The 16,047-nt window shown below is 47.4% G+C and overlaps 7 protein-coding genes across 7 annotated transcripts; 2 read left to right on the forward strand and 5 right to left on the reverse strand.

Moving 5' to 3' along the window:
• Positions 1-281: 281 nt before the first annotated feature.
• On the reverse strand, positions 282-790 carry P175DRAFT_039312 (uncharacterized protein). Its single transcript, XM_040892978.1, has one exon. The coding sequence runs from the start codon at positions 627-629 to the stop codon at positions 357-359; it is 273 nt and encodes a 90-aa protein (XP_040755922.1). The 5' UTR covers positions 630-790; the 3' UTR covers positions 282-356.
• Positions 791-1,114: 324 nt separating this feature from the next.
• On the forward strand, positions 1,115-3,167 carry P175DRAFT_0497653 (arrestin C-terminal domain-containing protein). Its single transcript, XM_040896328.1, has 3 exons — positions 1,115-1,407; positions 1,481-2,365; positions 2,426-3,167. The coding sequence occupies exons 1-3, from the start codon at positions 1,330-1,332 to the stop codon at positions 2,666-2,668; spliced, it is 1,206 nt and encodes a 401-aa protein (XP_040755923.1). The 5' UTR covers positions 1,115-1,329; the 3' UTR covers positions 2,669-3,167.
• Positions 2,974-4,395, reverse strand: P175DRAFT_039318 (uncharacterized protein). Its single transcript, XM_040892979.1, has 3 exons — positions 4,045-4,395; positions 3,677-3,930; positions 2,974-3,500 (listed from the first exon to the last, which is right to left on the reverse strand). Exons 1-3 carry the CDS (start codon positions 4,309-4,311, stop codon positions 3,314-3,316), a joined length of 708 nt encoding a protein of 235 aa, XP_040755924.1. The 5' UTR covers positions 4,312-4,395; the 3' UTR covers positions 2,974-3,313.
• A 73-nt stretch (positions 4,396-4,468) lies between these two features.
• On the reverse strand, positions 4,469-5,227 carry P175DRAFT_0553819 (uncharacterized protein). The gene is made up of 2 exons (XM_040900516.1): positions 5,106-5,227; positions 4,469-5,036 (listed from the first exon to the last, which is right to left on the reverse strand). The coding sequence occupies exons 1-2, from the start codon at positions 5,157-5,159 to the stop codon at positions 4,854-4,856; spliced, it is 237 nt and encodes a 78-aa protein (XP_040755925.1). The 5' UTR covers positions 5,160-5,227; the 3' UTR covers positions 4,469-4,853.
• A 337-nt stretch (positions 5,228-5,564) lies between these two features.
• On the reverse strand, positions 5,565-7,395 carry P175DRAFT_0489645 (aminoglycoside phosphotransferase family protein; the record flags this gene model as incomplete). Its single annotated transcript, XM_040895750.1, has 3 exons — positions 5,565-6,523; positions 6,577-7,190; positions 7,241-7,395. 3 exons carry the CDS (start codon positions 7,393-7,395, stop codon positions 5,565-5,567), a joined length of 1,728 nt encoding a protein of 575 aa, XP_040755926.1.
• A 615-nt stretch (positions 7,396-8,010) lies between these two features.
• On the forward strand, positions 8,011-12,220 carry P175DRAFT_0513492 (uncharacterized protein; the record flags this gene model as incomplete). The annotated part of the gene is made up of 8 exons (XM_040898755.1): positions 8,011-8,126; positions 8,210-8,973; positions 9,009-9,124; positions 9,162-9,356; positions 10,131-10,236; positions 10,954-11,351; positions 11,441-11,840; positions 11,928-12,220. The coding sequence occupies 8 exons, from the start codon at positions 8,011-8,013 to the stop codon at positions 12,083-12,085; spliced, it is 2,253 nt and encodes a 750-aa protein (XP_040755927.1). The 3' UTR covers positions 12,086-12,220.
• On the reverse strand, positions 12,211-15,080 carry P175DRAFT_0513495 (E1 ubiquitin-activating protein ubaB). The gene is made up of 9 exons (XM_040898756.1): positions 14,884-15,080; positions 14,604-14,774; positions 14,225-14,461; positions 14,052-14,176; positions 13,931-13,995; positions 13,591-13,870; positions 13,352-13,527; positions 12,834-13,293; positions 12,211-12,781 (listed from the first exon to the last, which is right to left on the reverse strand). The coding sequence occupies exons 1-9, from the start codon at positions 14,941-14,943 to the stop codon at positions 12,502-12,504; spliced, it is 1,854 nt and encodes a 617-aa protein (XP_040755928.1). The 5' UTR covers positions 14,944-15,080; the 3' UTR covers positions 12,211-12,501.
• Between the last annotated feature and the right edge of the window lie 967 nt (positions 15,081-16,047).

A 16,047-nucleotide genomic window follows, 5' to 3' on the forward strand; every position in this document is an offset into this window, starting at 1 on the left:
TATATACAACTTCATTCTTTACTCTCATCTATTTATTTGCATGAAGACTGTTTGTATATAGACAAGGAGGAGAAATACATCCTTATTCTATTTGGCGTGTATTTTTTGGATTTTTTTAATTTATTTTTGGTTGAGCTGGTTACCCTCAATTCCCTCCCACGCTGTATATTGTCTCGATTTATATCTCCAGATCTACGGAGTAGATGAAGTCCTCATCCTGCCAGATTTCACCCCCGTCAACGCAAGAAAACCGAGGGATCTGGTTACAACCCCATTTTTAGCCCACACTACCAATGCATCTTTGGTTTCAAGCGCATCGTGCAGAGATGTAGCCAACCAATAAGCCACAGCCCACTTTAGCTCAGCCTTACCCTTGTTTCAGTGCCTGGACACAAGCATAAGCAATTTAGTTCAAGTTCTGCTTCTTTGATAGGATCTGAATATCCTCTTTGGACTGGATTCCCAGCGTAGCAAACGTGAAAAGGCCACGGACATGGCCCGTAATCTTGGGCTCTGACCACGCTGACAGACGCGGTTTGGGGATCATCCAAGGGCCTATTATCACTCCACAAAAGGAATAACCCAGCCATGTAAGCCAATAATAAGGGCCCAGGGCAACAATCCTCCATTGGATGGTGTGCTCAACAAGAGTGACGTTGAGAAAGTAAAGAGGCCATCCGTCGTAATCGATCAGGTACCGGACGTTCTCGGCTCAAGGAAGTGCATAACACCTCCAATTCCCCACGACATTTAGGTGGTATCTTTTTTTTTCTTTTCCTTTTCTTTTCTTTTGACGGCGTTTAAAGGTACGCTTCTGAGATAAATCAGACTGTGTGATTCGCAGATAGCGGCTCAGTTCTGCAGAAGCGAAGTCGGGGGTATTCTCACTGTCTTCTCCGTAGCCGCAAAACAGTACAACTACAAGGCTACAAGCTCCTCTTCTCCCTGGCGTCAACCTCCTTCCCCACATCGGCGCCAACACTTGACAATCTTACAGCCTGGCTCTTCCCTAGTTTCAGAATTTCCATTCTCCGTGGATTTCACATCCTCAGGATTTATTAACTAGGACCCACATCGTTCTTTTGTTCCCGCCTAGAGTCCATCGTGCGCCCACCCACCCCCCCCCAAACAGCCGCTTGCCGCACCTGCATCCTTCCAAGGCTGTCAGCGTCGCCGCATCAACCACCATCACGGACCCTGCTGGAGGCCCTCTATGGGTTTATCATCTGTATCCACGTCATCCAGGTTATATAGCGTCCAAACACCCCCGGGAGCGCGTTCCCCTCACCTACCACCGGCCCATGGTGGTGCGGGAGTTGCGCCCTCAAAATGGCCGCCTTTGTGCGAGTGTCGGGCCCCCCGAACGGCAACTTTTTGATCGGATATCCTGGCATATCCGCGACTATGGTGAGTCTCGTGTTGGGCGCTTTCTCTTGGCTTAGGGGAATGCGGAAGGTTCTACAACTAACCAAGCGCCTAGCCACGCATTGAAGGCAAAGTCGAGATTAGACCAAGCGTCGGTATCACAGCACCCGTCAACGTATCCCTCGTTACCGTGTCGCTGCACCGTCGAGAAACAATACATCCTTCGGCGGACTCAGTCACAAAAAAGCGCCTCGCTCCTCCGAGGAAAGAAATCACGGATATTGTCGGCAAAGAAATGCTCCTGTTCCGCTGTCCAGCCGGTCGAGAATACGAGGAGGTCATATCAATGGACTTGCCGTTTGTTCTGTTCATTCCGTTTGGACGAGGTGGAGCAGACGCATCCCGACGAGTCCCTCCCGCCAGCTTGCAGCTTCCCAGTCGAACCGCGGAGACTTTCTATGAAATCGTGGTAATGGTTCAACAAGGACACTCGGACCAGAGAAAGTACTCATTTCCGGTTCCAATTGCTCGGTACGATACGCTCTCTACATTTGGGATGTATAATCGTCCAGAGTCTGCGGAGCAGGTATCAGATCACTTGGTCACCTTGGGTATATCTTTACCGCGGTGGTCCTACGGCCCACTCGACCCCGTCAGCGTTTACGTGAAACTGTCTCCCAACCCGGACTGGATAAGCAAAGCGAGGAAAGTTACTATAACCAAAATCACCATTGGAATCGACGAAGAGATTATATTCAATCATGAGGGCGATGAGCCCCAGCGCAAAGTCAAAACATTGACGAAACGAACGGAGCCTATTGGGGTTAAGATGCCGCCAACAGGCTTCTTGACGAATATGGGTCTAGTATTCCCCGCGAAGGATTTACGCGATTCGGAGGGGATTCTGCCTCGCGGTAAACCGGGATTTCCAACATATGCTGTAAGCGGTTTCACCACTACGGCTAGCCTCTACAAGATTGAATATTACCTTACGGTCAAGGTGTGTTGAATTCGGATTCGTTCGTCTTTTTATCTCGAAGTGAGAACTGACTCCTTATAGGCCCACCTCGCATCTGCAAGAGATATTATGATTAGACAACCGATTGTCGTTTGTCCTCTAGACCACGCAGGCTGCAAAGAAGAAATGGAGGCCATCGAACAATCGGCTCGAGAAGCCGCCAATATTAATCCCGATAATCCCATGCTCCCTCTCCCCTCAATAGTTCGCCCAACCGATCCTAATGCCCTTCGCCATCTCGGAGTAGCCATTGTTGGCAGTCAAAAGAAGCCCCTTATTGACTGAGACAGTCAAGAGCTAGGCAATAGACGCCTTTCGGGATATCACTTTCCCCCAGCTCCTTCACAGCCCGAGGCCCAGAGAAGGAGGTCTCTTCATTCAATCACACAAGGGGATATACACCAAACCATTTCCCTAGAGCGTGATACCTCACTCCCCAAATCACCAGCGGCCGAATCGTCAACCCGCGCCAACTGACCTACATTTTGACTTGATGTAGGTTCCTGCCAAGGCAGACCCCAAATTATGTCTTACGAATGCATAGGTTCCGGAGTTTTATTTTGCTGCATGATTATCTTTTTCTTTGTTCCCTACAATAGCCTTTGTATTTAGTGCTTTTCGCTTTTTTCGCAGCGGATTGGGAAACAGGGTGGGGGTGTCTAGGCTGGAAATTTTGGTTGCTGCCAGGAGGAGCCAAAGGATTATTTATTCCCGTTTATTTGAACTCTTCTCCTTCTCAATCTGATTCCCTAGCTAATATGTTCAATACACTATAAACTTTACCTTATTCTTGGGTTCCCAGCGAGTATCTCATTCTTCAGTAGTGTCTTTCCTATTTTGTTACTGGGGCTGCAGAATATCGATTCTGCATCTCTTGGTACCTAGATAAAGGGGTTTTTTTTTTTTTTTTTTTTTTTTTTTTTTCAAATTCTACTCAATGAGAGGAGCGTGCTGTTCAGCCCGAGGAGCGGGTGCTGCCCCCTCCTGTCGACGAAATCTGACACTGAACTCGAGTTTCAACTCCCCACCAGGAAGCTTCCAGGTCTGAGGCGATCGCCAAGCCCCAGCCTTGAAAGAGCCATACAGGCGAAGTCCGAAGAGAGCCAAATGGGCCAGACTAAATGGGGCGGATGGAGTATTATCAGTATACCAGTGAAGTGATTGGAATTGTTCACTGGACAAACACGTAAAAAAAAAAAAAAAAAAAAAAGAACAGTAGAGAGAACAACATCAGTTCAGAAGAACGAGGGGAAAGGGAAAAATCAGAACAAAGAAGAGATAGGTAGAACATACCCGGCCACTAATGAACATCCCATACCGACCCCCACGATAATCTGAAGTGCCGTTGCCGTTGCCACAGCATCTGCATCGGGGCCCCAGTAGTTGGGATCTTGCTCGAGGTTTCGCGCAACGCCGTCTGGGGCGTATGTCGAGGTTAAGAACACGATCAGGCCGTCAAAGACGAGGTTGATCAGGAGCGGGAGGGATCGCCGCGTACGTCTCAGGCGGGTGAGGTTGAGAGCGGATGCTATCACCGAGACGATGTTCTGGATGTATGGAATAGTTAGAGAAAAAGAGGAGATTACGGTTAATGATCGCTTTTGCCCGTGTTTTGGGGGGGGGGGGGGGGGGGGGGAAGAGCTGGCTGGCTTCATACATACCACCATGACCAAGCACCGTACACCTTCATCGAGTCTATAGAATAAGTAGACGTCATGAGGGGAGATTCCGTTGAGAATGATGGCAGTCAGATCGAAGATGAGCGCAACAGCGGAGAAAGCCGCGGCTGCATGCGTGAGGATGATTGTAGCCCGTAGGTAGGGTGGTTTTCGTGGCATTGTCTGGACATTGTGAATCTCGTACTCTCCCGACTCGAGGGGCTCGGAGTCAACGAGGAGCGGGGTGGTGGTGTCTTCAGTTCCAGACATGGTGATGCAGACAGGCCTCTCCTTACCGGCGTGAAAAGGGGGGAATCTTAGATGCTGCGGAAAAAAATAGGGTTGCGTGCTAAGGGCCGGAGCTGTGGGCTTTTAAGTTACTTGGTGGTCTATATATATCCCACGGGATAAGATATGAAATTAGGTACATATGTCTGCCTAGGATTATTGCGATGCCATGAATTTGACAAAGAATACGGAGTACACCTTCATGAACCTTGAATTGCTGTTGGCGGTACCGGATAAGCCGGTCAAACTATGATTTCTTTGCTCCCAGGTACAGTAGATAGACAGACGTCTATCGATCATCCCCTGTCGAGGGCTGTGCCGTAAATATTTTCATCCTGTTTGGGGCACTGTGCTCGGACACTGGTTGCTCTCTCATATCCCGATCGCGAACTACCTCAAGACCTAGAATAAAGCCCATTCAGGCATGACCACCCCGGCCGAATCATGATGACCCTATTCTAGAATCCCCTTGTAGAGTCTCCCAAATGAAAGGGGAATTGTTCGGTTTGTTGAATTGGAGTCCTTTATTTCGCGATTTCCAAGAATCCCAGCGCCAGGCTCAGAGTATCTGGGTTCAAAGCCTGTGGCTTCTCGCTCTTGTCCCTATCGATCTGTCGTAGGCAATCTTTCAGCATTTCGAGGACAGCCTGGTATTGAGGCGAAGATGATCCAAAGGTCCCCAGAGCGTTGGTGAGATTTGTAGAGATCTGTGACGGGACCGTCAGCGCGGGGCAGCCCCAGCATGGGCACCAAAGCGGATAAATGCGACCTCGTACCTGAATCAGAACCTCATTGTAGTTGACGTTACCGTCCCCAGTCTCAGAATCCATGGCTGGGGTTGATCTGATGAGAAGTAAAGTTGCGAGCGGAACCAACGGCGAGAAATCAATGGGAGGATTCCAGGAATGCCTGATCTGATTGATACCTGACTTTTTTTGGTCAAAAAATTAAGCGATCCCCAAGTAGAAAATAGATGCTAGTCAGAGGGTTCGAGGGATCTAAAGGGTCTTTTACTTCCTACTTCCTACTAGATAACTCAGGTAGACAAACTTAAAGCGTACTAGTAATGTATGTCTCGTCTCAAGCTGGCTGTAACTATCAGAGAATGGTTATGATTTGGTCGTCGAATGTGTTCTTTAAATCTTCAGCCCACTGCAATAGTTTACCTACGATTTGTAAAAACGCCTGCTTAGAATACATATCTCGAGTACTATCGTTGTTGTACAGACCCCGTTTCAGGAGTTCTCATCAAAGTCATCAAAAGGGAAGTGATTTTGTACTCCAGTTACATCGTCATCTGTCTCAGCTGCTTCGAGCATTTTGGCCTTGATTTCACGTGCCATGGCTTTCGTAGCTTCATACTCATCATTTGGCACCCAGCCCAATATGTCAACACCTAAAACATTTCGCATTTGTTCCATCGCGATATCAGCTTCTTTCTGGCGCGCATCCAATTCAAGAGTATCATGGGCAATTGCGTCCGAGTACTTGAGAGGAGGCACGTTGCACGTTCTTTTCCCCTGCGCTACAGAGTCTGTCGAGATCAAATTTGACCAGTCTTGTATAGCACGAATCATGTCAGCCCGTAGAGTAGCGGAGTCGCCTTCCCAAGGAGTACCCGCACTTTTGAAAAGACGTTGATGCAATATAGCAGACTGGTTAAATATTGCATCATAATGCTCTTCATTCAACCGGCTGGTGAAAGCAGCATAAAGGAAATGAACCAGCCTTTTTCGAATAGTCTCTCGCAATGAGACTTGCTCAGACTGGGGTAGAGAGTCATAATTTGGTGGGAGATCAATTGTAGGTTCTATAAGCTTTTCCGAATCGGGGTCACCATAGTTCTGGAAATGTTTTGGTATCCCAGCTGCAAGGCCAAGAGGAAGGATAGAGCAATGTTGCCAATCAATTAATCCAATGATTTTATTTGCTTCTGACACGAGAATATTGTTTGGTTGGAAATCAGGGTGCCGGATAACTGGTCTATTTAGTGGTCTTTCAGCTTTGAACCCAAGGCAGGGCACCAATGTCAGGTAATCAGAGAGATCCCTGATGTGATTATCAGGTGAAACCTGGCGAAAATGATGGATTTCCCTATAGAGGCGCTCATAAGGAAGGCGAGGTTTTGCATAGGTTTTAGTCCAGTTCAATTCCCGCTCACCGACTGCGCGAAAAATATCGCCTGAAGTTGCCCCTATTAGCAGTTAATAAGTTGTACCCAATATTTTTACCATGCTATACACTCACAAGGTCCCCTATTAATATTAAGCGTAGCTCTTTCATCGTGCCACCAACTATAATGTGCGATTGGTCCTATACAGAACTCACGATTGTTATGAACTAGCAATGGAATTGTTCTCTCGAATGGGATATCTTTCTGATAGTAAATACTGCCAGATGCAGGGAATTTCAGCGACATTAGTCGTGCCTCCCACTCAATAATTTGCTTCATAATGCTGTGTTGCTCTTTTGGTGTCACTGTATACCATATATCGCCGAGAGGGGTACCGTCCAACTTTTCCATGATGATGTATTCGGCGCCAACAGGGTTCGCTCGTGTTGAGCACCAATCGTACACCTTAGGAGTAGGGATCCCCTGCAGTCGGAGATAGTCCAAAGTGGCAACCTCGCTGGCGACTGTGTAGTGCTCAGGTGCCGTGGAAGGGTACGGAAGTCTAGCGATAATACACTCCCCATCTTTGAATGTCGCCTGTAACACGCGGTTGAAACCGCCTTCAGATAACTTGACAAAGGAAACAATATCAGACGTGGAACGACCAGATGCAGCGGCAATCGCGGTCTTGAGGGCAGGTAAATCGAACTCGAGGTATCGTTCCGCCAACCGTATATGTTCATTATATCTACAATCTATCAGTCTCCAAGTAGCATTCGACAGGAAGCAAATACATACATCCACCTTCCAGATGTATACTGGGAAAGTTCTTTGTTGGAGTTTCTAACTGGCTGGTGAACGCGCCCTGTCATTTCTCTGGCCTGTTGAGCTCCATGTCTATAAAAGGGTAAAAATCGAGCACGGAAATGATGATAGAAGTTTCGGGCTCGCATATTATAAAGAAACAATTGCGTTCGTTTCATAGACAACGGCAACATCCCTGGATACGATCATGAATAGAAGGACAAGAAGCTGGATCTTCTCTTTGAGAGATCCTCGCTTATGTAGCGCCTAAACCAGTCAAGGCTTGTACTTCATCTTATATGTAGGTATCAACCAGGTCTCCCAATAATCCTTATATGCAGTAGGATATTTATTATCTTTCCCCTTCACAGTATAGCATATCGAATATATTCTTGAGATAATTCTCGTAGAACCCCCATAGAACTGCCAAAACTAGGATACCCGTTATCCTCGCTGGAACTCGGATATTTGGACCGGTGTTAGCCCACCACATACAGGACTAACAAAAGGACTCACTAGATCACATCATGGATATATACGCATTGGATAGCATCATGCATAGCAGAATTCTACCATATTTGACCAGTTAGCTATGTACCCCTCCCGGATAAACCTATAAATCCGACATTTTTCTTATCGGAGCTTTAGTGGAAGCTCTGTCCGCATTTTCTTTCTCCGCAACACAACCACCGCGGGATTCGAAATCTCCTCATCAACGCTAGTATTGTCAAGTTGAGGGAGAAGTTCTTTCTTTGTGACTCAAAATGGCGGACTTGGATGAAGCCGCCGTCAACCTCCCGTCGAATGACGCGACAGCGCATCTCGAAGTCGACCTCTCCGATGAGACACACGACTTTCGCATGCTGAACCATCTGTCCTCGTATGTCATTATGTCCCTTTTTATACTCTAGGTCTTCAATGAGCGGTTCTATTCGCCTGGCTCGGCTACTAAGTTTCATACAGCCTGTCAGACAACTCCCAAGTCACTCTTCCCAAACGCGGGGAAAAGGACTTCGAACCAAATCCGACGCTGTTCCAAGCCGATATCCTATCTGCCTCCCGACAGGCGATGCATACTGCCCTTTCATACCCACGATTACACAATCCTAAACAGAGAGTTATCGGGATTTATGCGCCCAACGGACCTGCGCCGCCTGCGTCGCTGAAATCGCTCGACGCTGTCGCAGAAGACTCACCCGTAACGGACCCTATTACTACCGCAGTGGGAGTGCCGGCAGATTCATGCGTTTACGTCACAAACCCGAAGGGCCAGTTCTTTAAGACTATGGGCCAGGCTGATCGCTGGAACCGCGTGTGGCTGTTGCCAGAGGAGGCTTTGTACCTTCTTGAAAGAGGCAGTTTGGATCTGAGGTGGCCTTGCTCCGCGGTAGGCTCCGGTGATGAAGACAATACCGAGGACTCTGGGATACCGATGAGCTTACAAGCTGCGTATGCATGCTTTATTGGTCCAGGGGGATTAACCATTGACCAATTCTCTGTCTTCACCGGACTCAGGCGCCTTGGCTATACCCTCATTCGAGCGCCGGGTTGGAGTGGCGCAGCTGCGGACACCAAGCCGCAGGAAGACTCGTACAGCAGCGGATTAGCCAAGCGACAGGGACCGGGTTTAGTTGGTATCTTCACCCGATTTCTGAAATGGCTTCGCGACTCCAGTCCATCTACTGTAATGGGACCTGTCGCTGGCCTTGGATTTCACCACAGCTATAGTATGTCTCCCCTAGCTGTTATGCTACTAATGTAGCTATTCTGACATGCTCCAATAGACGATATTTATCGCAAGCTTGCAATAATCCCATACTACGACCCTGCTACGCCTTCGTCTCCTTCCCCACGTCCAGAATTGCCTTATGCTGTGGTGTTCCATGTCTACAAACCATCAACACATTTCCGAAAGTCAGCACCGCCCAGTCCCGATTTCAGGGTGGCAGTTGTCAATGCCCGGACTCACACCACCATGCCCACATTATCCCAGCTTGGTACCCTACTTGAGAGTACACCTTTTGATCCACCACAGAGCGACAAGCAGCTTTATGTACGGCTGCGGCACGGATATAGAAATGTCATCTTAGCCGTGGTTGATCAGGGTGTTGTAAGTTACCTCAGGGTCGCAGATGCAGCTTTCGGAAAGGAAAAGATATACGAGTCACAAGCCTTGCGAGGAAACAAGGGTCGAGGCCCATCCAGAGGCAAAGCAAGAAGACCGTGAATGAGCGGAAGGGACCGATCACCAGGATTGATTCATTAATCAACTTATCAATCGTAGCAACGCATGGTAGAAACGGGTTTGTCTCCCTCGGAATAACGCCGCGGTGGTGTCCATGGAATTTGTGGACGGCGGCCGAATAAGAGGGAGAGGCATGATCAATAATCTGCCATCATCTTTAGAACGTCCAGTCACGGAGAACACTGGAAGTTAGATGCCAGATGGCTTCGCCCAGTGGGCGTTATCATCCATGGCCCGCGAATATCGCAGGCGAAACACGAAACACGCTACATATGAGACTAGAGTAGCCTAGTGATAGGCACCTATGTTCTATTTCCAAAAGTATGGACGTGTATTCTTTTAAGAATAAGAAGACCATAGCCATAGTCACCAACGCCGGTGAATAGTACATAAAATAAAATACTCAACCCTCTTGAAACTCCTTGAAACCCAATCCCAGGTCATGAAACCGTCGTTACGAGCTCACTCTAGAGACCTAAGAACCAATTAATATCGGGCCAACACCTGAACGTATGGGGCAGCACCTACCCACATCATCATGTATCCAAATAATCAGCTGCCATTAATAGTTCCAGGCATAGTTCTGGAGGGATATCCATATCTGGTACATTCGTCTGGTTTTTGTTCTTCTCATTGTAGCAAAAGTACTCGCACACTTTCTCCAGAACGATTCCGCTGAGATTTTCGAGGACGCAACGACCGGTTATTGCTTCCGAAAATTTACCTGTAGAAAGAAGAGAAACAGGTTAGAATAAAGCTACTCCTGTATGGTGCGAAGGGAAGGGAAGAAGGAGGGGGTGAAGAGCTGACTTGAAGTATCCAGCATGCGGCGGATCGTGCCCGAAACACAAGCCGTGCTTCGTGGAATAATGAACTCGAATCCGTCACCAGACACGAGAGTCACATATTCGGACTGTGCAGAGTCTGACGGTTCCATTTTTTTTTTTTTATCGAGTATAAGAAAAGACAGGAAGGGCAGTAGAAAGATGCAGGAAGAGAAACTTGCGGGGCGCGCAGAAAGACGTGAAGTGAAATGGCCCGTGCTTAAGCTCCGCCGATATGAAAGTCTCAGACTCAAGACTCTCCGATTGACTCCGCTCTCACAGTGTACCTAATATGCCGTTGTTACTGGAATGCACTGTCGAACCCTGAAGAGTTAGCCATTACGGGGACGCTTATGTTTAATTATATGGGCTTCAAAATATTGACCTCTTTTATGTTCTAACTCTCTAATGGAGAGAGAACTACGGATGATATCCAGCTGGGAACTACACGGATACTGCTTCGACAACATCAATGCATCGAATTTGCACAAGCTCCCTTAGTGAGATGTCAGGGTCTCTTTTGCTGCGCTTGCGATTACGTCCAGATTGTCACATCAGGTTCCAATTGCACAGAACCTATACTACATCATCGAGTCCTTGGAACCGTCTATTCTCCACCGCACATCAAAATGCGCAAGGCACTCCATTCCACCACTCTTCGGATCGTCTCTCCGGCCGCACTTGCATGATCACAGGAGGGAGCTCCGGGATCGGATTCGCTATCGCACAGAGATTCCTCCAAGAAGGTGCAGTGCGCATTATTCTCGTGGGGAGATCTTACGCGCGTCTCGTCAACGCGGCCATCTTATTAGGGGGGCATGCTCCAGAAAGCATCCCTGTTATTCAGTCATACGACAATACCAGTGACATTGTGGCCACCCGCACGCCAGAAGAAGACCAGAATCAAGGGCAGGATTTGACATCCAATAGATTTATCAACCCAGGTACCTTGATTGACTCGTCAGACCGGGTGAGTCTTCTCGTGGGGGATATATCCGAAGCTGCGTCCTGGAGTCGAGAACTGGAGAATGCAATGGTAAGTTTTTCATCCCGATAATATCCAAACTTAACCTTCCCCCCTTCTCCCCCGCCCCCAATTATACAATTAAAACTAATGAAGGAAAGAAAAACGTCGACATCCTCGTCAACGCCGCTGGAATCTCCGTATCCAGCGTGCTCCCCAAAACAGACCCAAAGGACATCTCCCAGATTCTGCGCACAAACCTCGAGGGCTCTCTACTCACCTCCCGCGCCTTACTCCGCGCTTCAATCCGCAACAGAATGAAAAACCGCTCCACCCCCAGTCCCTCAGATCCTCCCCCCCGCTCTTCCAAGTGCATTATCAATATTTCTTCCCTGTTAGCTCTCAAAGGCGGCACAGGGGCCGTTCCCTACGCCGCATCCAAGGCCGGTATCCTGGGTCTTACCCGCTCGCTAACGGTAGAAGCGGCGAGTTCTCTTCGCGACCAGCCTATTCGGTCGAATGTGATCGTTCCGGGGTATATTGAGACCCCTATGATTGCGGGTATGTACATCTTTGTACCTTCCTCTCTTACTCTTGCTTGCATTGCCGGTCTTTATGGGGTTTCTTTTATGCTGACATTTTATGAAGACTTCAGTGACAGGGAAAGCTCCAAGCTCAAAGAAGATATTCCACTCAGACGGTTCGGACAGCCGCAGGAAGTCGCAGATGCGGCTGTATTCCTGGCTCAGAATGAATATGCAAATAACTGTGTTATTAATTTGGATGGAGGGCTTAGCGCTTTATAATGGAAAGTAAACGTAGTTACTAGAATTGGACGGCGTTGGGTCGTATATTTTTTTTCTGTTATTTATCAGAAGAACGGGGATAATACTACCAGTAGTAACAAAGTTAAAGGGCTATGTGGAACGTTATATACTCCGTAATATATTATACTACCAAACCAAGGGTTTTTCTTTTCTTTTTTTTTTTTACCAGCTTTGAATACGTCCAGGGATCTCATTGGAGACACCCGCAATCAGTGAACAAAGGCCCAAACAATCTCGATAGTGGTCATTTTCAGCGTTGATTTTCATAGATACTCAAATTCTAGCCGTGAATGTATGTTACATGAGAAAATGGCACAAGATAGCCAATCCTAAAGACTTCCCCTTCCAAGAGTAGTAGTCCAGGATATAAATAAAAAGGTATGTAACGAACACCCTCAGTCATCAATCAAAATCGCTCCATCCTCTGTTTCATCCAAAAGGATAGGATTTGCTTGATGCCCATCTGAAATGGATACGTTGGCCACACGTTTAGTAGGAGGGTCACCATTGCTCAGCTCTTCTTCTTCTTCGTCCACGTCGCGTTTCCGTTTCCCTAGTCCGGAGGTTCCGTTGGCATGCTCAACGACTGGCGGAGGCGTTGGGGCTTTTGGTTTCCTGGGGATGTCAGGAACCGTCTCAAGGACGATGGGTTGCTCTTCGAGAGCGGTTTCTCGTCTATTGGCAATGTTAGGATGGCGTGCGACGAGTAGCTAGTTTGGGGGCTCACTTTTCAGGTACAATCACGATGAGCTCCAGGTTAACACGTGGCTCGTCATCTTCCTCGTCCACAATGGTGAGGAAGCTTTCATTTTTGATCCCAAGATCCGAAAGTTTCTTGGGAAGATTATCCTCAAGGTCCGGATCGTAGATGGTGCCTTGCTCCGTGCTAAGAGAAAACTCCTCGCCATATCCGAGCTGCCCGCGAAGGACTTTCTCAACCAGGTCATTGACTGTAGCACGCTCAAGGTTGACGTTGACCTCTCCGCGAGCAACAGAACAGACAGGGCAGGTTGGATTTGGGGGCTTGAGAGAGTCGGAGTTGATGGCCCGAACACCTGAACGCTCAAGGAAAACCATCTTCGCACGCTCGTAGTCGTTCCTTAGCACTTTAAGTGCCTGTAAAACACAAAGACCGGCTGTCATAGCATTTGTCGTTGCGATTGCCGGAATAATATTACCAGCCATTTCTAAAAGGTCGGGATCAGTACGTTTCCATCAGATAATTCAAAATAAATGAAATCATACGCTTGGTATCAAACTTGGACTTGGGATCTATGCCAAAAATAGTTGCGCGTAAATTGGCGCTTGCAGTGACAAAGTCCAGGGTATCAACATCATCTTTATCAAACACCAAAATTGGGCGAATATCCCCTTTTTCCGATTCTTGCAGAGTCTTCAGTCGTTTACTTAATCGATCCAAACTGTGCAAATGGTTAATTAAGCCTTTTTCCGGGGGGGGGGGGGGAAGAGATAGAGATGCTGACCTATCCTTAAAGACGACCAAATTTTCAGCAAGAGACCAAACCTTTTGATCATTTGACGATATCGCGATGTCAATATCTGAGGTTTCTTTCTGTAGTTTCTCGAACTCTAGAGGCTCTGGGGGCTTGCGAGTCTTCCACATGTCTTCCATCCCACACAGTCTGACAATATCCTCCTTAAAAACTTTGTCAAAAACCTTTTGAGTAAACTCGGAAGATCCCATCGATTGCCGAATCTCTTTCAGTGCTTGAGCCTCTTTACGCAAGTTGGCGATCTCTTCAGCTTTGAGGGGGTTAAAACATTTCACTCGAGGGCGCTTTGATTGATATTGGGCAGACTAACCATTTTCAGTATCCTCAGAGTAGTCGAATTCTTCTGGGTCATCTTCGCTGATGCCAAATAGCTCACTTCAAAATGTAAGTGACTAGTCACAGGTTGGAAGGATAAATCGCAGAATACTCACGGAAAGAGATAACTTTTCGCCCAGACGATGCAGTGGATCGGCTGGCTCGGAGTACTTCTGATAGTACACACAGGGAAACTCTTAGGAACTTCTTTAGAGTTACAGTCGTAGCACTCGGTTTTACTCTGTCTAAATCAGCAATGCGACCTGCAGGGTGGAAAGTATGCGCGGACCTTTTTGATAACCTGAACCTGGCCGTTGAAGCCGGTTGTTCCACTTTCAATCAATGGTACATCCGCAGCCAAGCACATTCTGTTCACATGGCGACGAGCGTCAAGGTTGTCCAGCGCGTTGAACACGACGTCAAAAGTCGCAAACCAATCGACGTTAAACTGACTGTCCTTGATGTTTGCATGATACGCCTCTATTTTTGCGCCAGGTTGAAACTTTTGGGAAACCTCTTTCGCGACCTAGATCCAACCAAAACTCCGTCAGGATTCTTGCCTTATGACTTGGTGGGGGGTGGTGAGTGTGCTGAATGTGATCTCAAAAGGGCGACAATGGACGACGGCAAGGAACGACGGCAGGGGTGCTCGGTAGGGGGTCACGTACTAGAGCTTTTGACTTCTTGATGTGCTCAAATCTAAAGAGAAACTGGCGATTCAAATTGCTGAGATCGATAGTATCAAGGTCGATTAGGTGAATCTCGCCAAAGCCAGTGAGGAGGAGGTTCTTGAGCAGCTCGCAACCGATGCCACCAGCGCCGACCAGAAGGACTCGAGACTAGAAGACATTGCGGGGGCAAAAGATTAGTAACCATGATCGCAAGATCCCTAATGAAGATCGGGTACTATTCCAAACAATAAAAGCAAAGGTAGAGGCGTGGGATTACCTCTTTAATGCGTTTGGAGAGTGTCCCGAGAGAGCGCTTAAGATAAGTGTCCCGCGTCATGATGATAGCGCGAGAGGCAAATCAAGAGTCAGAAAGGAGCCAGGAGAGAAAAGATCGAGAGAAAAGGCATCGCAAGACAAGGGATTGACAGGAGGAATATAATTGAAGATGAGGAAAGGGGAGAAGGGAAAGGCTGAAGACAAGGGAGTGAGAAGAAAGTGAGAGGCCGCCGCCGCCGCCTGGGTTCCGGAAGCAGATGAAGAATGACGGCGCAGGAGAGCCGAGACAGCTTCAAACGAACCCCCAATTCCCCTTCAGGTGCAGGAAGGGAGGGAAGATTAAATAGTATATGAAATCAAATCCAGTCAAGTCAAAAATTAATAGGAGAGATTTTCCCCCTCCAATTCAAGGAGCAGATACATATGTGTATACACTTTGCTTCCCGCATCGGATACAAGGGTATTGCGATTGAGATCTGGGGAAAGAACAAGAAACAGGATTCATTTAACTAGAAAACTGTAGTTTTATTACAATCTATTGGAATTAGGGATTCAGATTCCTTCCCACTGAAAAGCAACTATATAAAAAGAGAAAGGAAAAAGCGGCTTGGTGTATCTCTGGATGGTTTGGGGACAGGAACTCTGTCAAGAATACCTATAGATTACAAGTAGATATAGGCAGTCATTTACTAGGCAGCTATAAGATCTGCTTATAACCCTCCAACCTGTTATAATACCTAATATCAGTCATATTCATCTGTTGCCCTGAAGCTATAACTGAGTCTCACTCTCTGCTGCCTGGGGCACTAGTTGCCATTCCTTCCCTTTTAGGACAAGTGCGAGGCATCTACTTACTGAGTGTTGCTTATGTAATCATGTTTCTTTCACAGCCCAAAGAAGAAAAAATTAAATTGAAAAAAACAGAGTAAAAAAAAAACAAATTGGTATCGAAAAAAAAAAAAAAAAAAAACCAATCAACACAGATGAATGCCTTCATAATAGATCAAGAGTCCTGTGCTTCTTTCTGATTCCTTCCCAACTACCAGACATTTCTCTCTCTGCTTAATTGGAGCCCACCTCGACCTGATTGATCTCTCACATATTCCTTGGGTCGGCCATTGTCATTTCTTTGGGTCATCGATAAAACGCGGCTCATCGTTCGTTC

Source organism: Aspergillus ochraceoroseus, assembly GCF_002846915.1.
Source record: "Aspergillus ochraceoroseus IBT 24754 chromosome Unknown P175scaffold_1, whole genome shotgun sequence".
Lineage (NCBI taxonomy): Eukaryota > Fungi > Ascomycota > Eurotiomycetes > Eurotiales > Aspergillaceae > Aspergillus > Aspergillus ochraceoroseus.